Source organism: Theobroma cacao, chromosome 2 (genome assembly GCF_053813885.1).
Source record: "Theobroma cacao isolate CCN51 chromosome 2, ASM5381388v1, whole genome shotgun sequence".
Classification (NCBI taxonomy): Eukaryota; Viridiplantae; Streptophyta; class Magnoliopsida; order Malvales; family Malvaceae; genus Theobroma; species Theobroma cacao.
This window is the reverse complement of record NC_142640.1, coordinates 47204393-47209900: the sequence shown is the minus strand read 5'-3', so window position 1 is coordinate 47209900 and position 5508 is coordinate 47204393. Positions and strand designations below refer to the sequence as shown.

Below are 5508 nucleotides of genomic sequence, written 5' to 3'. Positions count from 1 at the left end.
ATGATCTGCTCCATGCCACATAATTGTTAGTGGTCAATTTGGGGTTAACCACCACTGAACCTAGATTATTAGTGTGGTGAAGAAAATAGGGTGACTGAGGGTCCACTGTTGGTGAGATCTGTGAAGGCTGTGTTTGTGTTTGAGCTATGGTTTGGGACCTTGACTCATTTGATCCAAACTCAAACATATTGAAAAGCTTACCGAGAGGAAATGGGATTTTTGAGTAAGAATACTATTATGAGAATACTTACCGAAATGTTGGTAAGAAGATGACGAGAAAATCCGATTGCAAGCTTCTTCCTATCATTGACTGCAGGGTCCCATTTGCAAGAGCCTTGTTGCTTGCTCTGATACCATGTTAGAAAGAGTAGGAAAGCGACGTAGAATGAAAGAATAGGGATATTCACATATCTCAAAAATAGGGAAAAGTCTGTACAAGGTTTATATACAGAGATTCTGTACAAAGCTAAAAGGAAAAACAAGCCATTAAGGCATAACTACCTAATCATTACATTAACTAATTTTTGAAATAAATCTGTATATAAAACGGTGCAACTTTGACTTCTTTTCCTTTTATTGAAACGTTGTGTATTGGTCTTCTCTCCTTCCTTTCTATCCCATTTTATTGAAATGGTGCGTTGGGGTCTTCTTCTTGTGATTGTCTTCCTTTCAACCCGATCTCCTCTGCTCAGGTCAGTCACTTATTCAGCCTTACAATCTTCAAGTGTAAGTTCAATAGGTTATTCTCGGGGAATCAAATAGGCTATTGGGGCTCTAGAGATGAACTATTTTTTAGTCAAGAAAAATTTGAATGTTGATGAGGCTACGAAAACGAGATTCTCGAAACTGCTTTTGAAGAGATCCAAACCAACACTCAAGAAGCTGGTAGACTCTCAACAGCAAAAGATTCAACGGCTTAGAGTCGAGCTTGAATGAAAAATACAATACATGGGAAACATGATGAGGATACGTGGAAAGAGGAGGTGTTGAAGAAAAGTTTAGAAATAGTGGGTGAGTTTCTAAAATTAGGGCAAAGCAATCGGTCGATTAAAACTGCTTAATCGACCGTTTCGACAGTTTTTGGATTTAGTTAATTGGCTCCGATTGATGACTTCAGCTTGGGTGATTGATTGGCTCAATCGTCTATTTGGAACCCTTCCCCTCGACGTTTTGAATAGCTTACTCTTTTTCTTTAATTTTATTGCTATGGAAGGAATTGGAATTGAGGGAAGGGGGGAGGCGAGGGCGAGACGAAAAGCGGGTGGATTTACATGTGTAGCCATAACCGATAGACTAGTCGAACTGTGATTAGAATGGCATAAAGACAAATGAATTGTTTATGATAAAAAGTATACATTGGCCAAACACAACCCTCCTGACCTCAAAAGTGGCACTGACCTTTTATTTATCAATATAACTCAGATTATTCTAACATTACCAAAAAACAAGTTTTTTTTGAAAAAATATTAAAATTCTGTTGAAAATACATTTTTTCGACATATTTTTAAAGAAAAAATCCATTACTAATTCTATTGATAAAAACCTTGTCGAAAATATTTTTTCTTGAAAATCTATTAAATATTTTCAACGAAAAATTTCGTCAAAAAAAATACATAATTCATCAACTGTACCATAACAATTCCGTTGGAAATTTTTCGTTAGTGATGTATTTTCGACAAAAATTCTTTTATTAATTTTTGACTACATGTTCTGTTGATAATGCCTTTCCAACGAAAATTACCAATTAAAATGTCGACATGTTCTATTTGACCCACACATCTATTTTAGCAGTACTTAACAATTTGCCAAAAAATCAAAGTCCAAAAATCAAAAAGAAGAATGAAAAATTGTGAATAGCCAAAGAAGCCTAATCAACGTGACAGCCAAATTCAAAATTGTATAATGTCTCAACTTATAGAAATACAAAGCAATTCTAAGCCACTAGAAATTACCGAGGCTAATTATTTGCAAATCTCCTATTACATATGGAGAATCTCCAAGTCCAGCAGGAGTTATTTGAATCCCCTGATCTTTTATGTGATCTTCAACTGAATCTATACTACCTTCATCCTCACTACTTGCACATTCACCATCATCCACATCAATTCCATTTTGTAGATGTAACATTTTTCTTGGAAGCTTCTATTCACTAAGATACCTATTTTGAACCGAATTAAACATAGACAACATTAGCTCTTACATGCAATTGCATGAGTAAAAAGAAGAGGCCATCATAGTCACCATCAAAGGCATACTCTTTGAAACTAATGTTGTAAGAATAAAGTACAACAAATTAAAAAAAAAAAGGGGGGGGGGGGGGGGGGGGGGAGGGTACCACGTGGGAAAATTCAAAGATTGATTCCTGAAAACCAAACTAAGTAAGCATAAATGCCAAGAGCCCTAATCATTTAAATTTAACAAGACAATCACATTAAATAAGTCAAAGAATAACAAATACAATAATAGTCCCCAGGCCATATGCAAAAGCATAAAAGCTAAAAATAGGGAGAACGGATGATAAGGAGGCATATGCAATAACCTTAGAAAAGCATCTATTTCAAATCATTCTCAATGTTAGCCTCGGCTATGCTTAAAAATGGACCATGTGTGAGCACAAAGCAGAAACAATTGAAATGTGCATATTAATCTCATTACAATTAGAATAAATAAATAAATTCAAAGAAAAAGGTTTTTCTTTATAATATTCCTTTTGTAACTTGTACTAAACAAACTTTTAGCAAAAAGACCTAAAAAGAAAATAACTTACAATTTTGCTTCTTCCAAGCCCCTTGAAAATCGAGGTTTCTTGCACTTCCGATGGAATGAAGAAAGAAGTCTTTTGAGAAATGAGATTACCTATTTAATTTTTATTCTGAAAATTATAACAGAAGCCAATGATATCAATCCTCAAGAGATATAAGCATAGCATCAATGCAAAACAAGAACATTACATGTCAAGCAAACTTAAAATACATAGAAACCTTGCAAATCATGGGTGCCAAAAAATTGCACTGGAACTGATCTTCCACCATAAATGCTTAAACCTTTACGATCACCAACAAGTGATTCATCTACCACGATTTCTGGCCACATAGCATGACCTGCACTACAAAGATCAAAAGATAAGCTGGTGGAGAAAAGCAGGAAATACATAGATAAATTCATAATTGACCTAAAAGAAAATTAATTCAGCATTAAACCACATGAAGATATTTACATGAAGAAAATTAATTCAGGCACTCCATCTCATCATGAGAAACATGAAATTTCAATTTCTCATTAGAAAGAATCAAATCTTCCTCATCTTCATACTCATATTCAACCTGCATTTCAACTTGTCAAGTATATGAAAATCCCTAATGAAGAAGTGTATCATTTACACGATTAAATGCTAAAAGAATTTGTATAACCAGATAAAAAAACAACCGAAAAGATATGAGAGGCAGACATGATGTCTATTAGTCTCCGATTTGTATCCAACAACTCGGCCAGAATAGCAATCAGCATCCAATGGCCATAAAACCTGTATTCAACAAGATTGTTGTCAAGAAGTATGTAAATTCAATGTTTATAAATTGAAACTTCAAAGAGCCATCAAAATGCTTGCCTTGCATTGCAATCCAACAAATGCTTTCGGATGAACATCGTCAAAACTCAACCTATTCAAGTTACAAATTTAACCCAGTAGTATAACCATAGTATCAATAAAAATAATATATATTTAAAAAATTATAAAAGAAAAGAAAACTGAACAAAGGCCTTTTACATCAAGATTGCAACCATCTGAACCCAATTAACTAGGACTCCTTTTGGTTGTTGCTTTAGCTACTTACTTTTTGCTTCCAAGAAAAAAACAGTCAGAAAGCAAAATTATGATCGATCAAAAATAAACAAAAACAACATAAAGGCAACGCCATTCTAGATCAATAGTTTCACATAAAATCATGCATTTTTTTTTATCCAAATAGATATTTGCATTGTATCCAAACGCACTTTTTGCTTTTGCATATGGAAACAAAATTCAGTAGCAAATGTAAAAACCATATCAAATTTAACGAAATATATAAATCAGCAATTAAAATAAGGCAGAGTCCCATATTACTACTCAGAAACATAAGAAAGAAAACGAAACAAATTTTAGTAAATAATAAGAAAAAATGACCTGACCCATTTCTTAGCAGTAGCAGAACCAGTGAAACCCAACTGCAAATTCGAAGTAGAATTATGCCTCCTTTTCTTAACGAAAATATTATTAACACTATTATTATTTTTAGAATCCCTCAAACGCGGGAGATCCAACTCACTCAAAACACTCGAATCAACCCATAATTTCGCCAACTCACTTTTCCCAACCCTCCTCTTTTTCCTCAAACAGTCATCAATTTCACTTTTGACCATTGTTTCGCTCTCATCTTCGAGCAAAGAGTCGTAGAAGGAGACGCATTGGAGGGACTGTTTGGGGCAGCGAGCGTAGACATGCAAGAACAGGGGATTGTGGGGATTAAGGTGGTGATGGTGGTAGTTGTCGATGATGAGTTTACGAGCTTTAACCTTTTTGGACATAACGTTGGAGGAGTTAGTAGCGCTGACGCAAAGAGAAGCAGCAGCAGAGTAGATGCGGTCTAAGAAAACGTAGCAAATCAGAGTGTCGGCATCCTCCTCATCTCCTCCGCCTCCTTTTTCGAGAAATGCCATCGCTGAAAGAGACAGTGGGAAGGGAGGGTTTTTGGAAGCGAAGAGAAAAAAAGAGAGGAAGGAGTTTTTTTAGGGTTCTAAATGGGATTGAGATTGGGGGAGAGGAAATTAAAGGGTTTTGGAAGGAGCAGGGCGGGCTTTCTGCTTTTCCCCCCAAAATTATCCCCTCATCAATTTGCTTAAACGCTACAATTTTATGGCTATTTACTGTTATTCTCTTTATTATCTAACTATACTTATAAATTAATAAAGACGACAATTTGTTTTTCTACTCTAGTGCAAATGCCTTCTTTTGTTATTCACAATAAATAGACTGAAAAAAAAAACAACCCTTCATTTTTGTTTTCCTTTTTTATTTATAATAAGTTAAATGCTAATTATGTAATTCACAAAATTTGAATTGACCTTAAACATAATTTAGTGCTTTAAGCGTGTAAATTGTCTTGTATAAAAGATTTCAAACATTCATAGTTTTTTAAAGAACTTCATCTCTTTTCGTAATATAAGTCTTTTGCTGTAAATCTCCTATCTCAACTCTGTACTTCTTTTTTTATTCGATTCTATATTATATCAAATTATTCAAAAATTTCCAAATGACGTTAGGTAAAAAACAAAAAAAAAAAAAATTGAAGGGATTTGTTTCGTAATTGACATTTTACCTACATTAACTCATTATTTGTAATTATGCTTAAATTGGCCACATATTAATTACTCGGGCAGCACAAATTAAATTTTTGTTACCATTTTATCACTAATTTTGTCATTAAACAAAAAATTTTAATATTTTAACGATTTTCGTCATTGGATTTTGTC

The 5508-nt window shown here is 33.9% G+C and overlaps 1 protein-coding gene across 8 annotated transcripts; it reads right to left on the bottom strand.

The window, feature by feature from the left end:
• Window positions 1–1651: 1651 nt before the first annotated feature.
• LOC148764340 (histone-lysine N-methyltransferase ATX2-like) lies at window positions 1652–4878 on the bottom strand. 8 transcript variants are annotated; one of them, XM_088803188.1, is made up of 7 exons: window positions 4163–4878; window positions 3608–3659; window positions 3427–3523; window positions 3218–3323; window positions 2982–3106; window positions 2768–2872; window positions 1652–2158 (listed from the first exon to the last, which is right to left on the bottom strand). In XM_088803188.1, exons 1-4 carry the CDS (start codon window positions 4693–4695, stop codon window positions 3319–3321), a joined length of 687 nt encoding a protein of 228 aa, XP_088659314.1. In that variant the 5' UTR covers window positions 4696–4878; the 3' UTR covers window positions 1652–2158; window positions 2768–2872; window positions 2982–3106; window positions 3218–3318. The 8 variants fall into 8 exon arrangements, 7 of the variants coding, with proteins under 7 accessions (XP_088659314.1, XP_088659315.1, XP_088659312.1 ...); XM_088803189.1 differs by having other exon boundaries at window positions 2982–3101; XM_088803186.1 differs by having other exon boundaries at window positions 2982–3101; window positions 3449–3523.
• Between the last annotated feature and the right edge of the window lie 630 nt (window positions 4879–5508).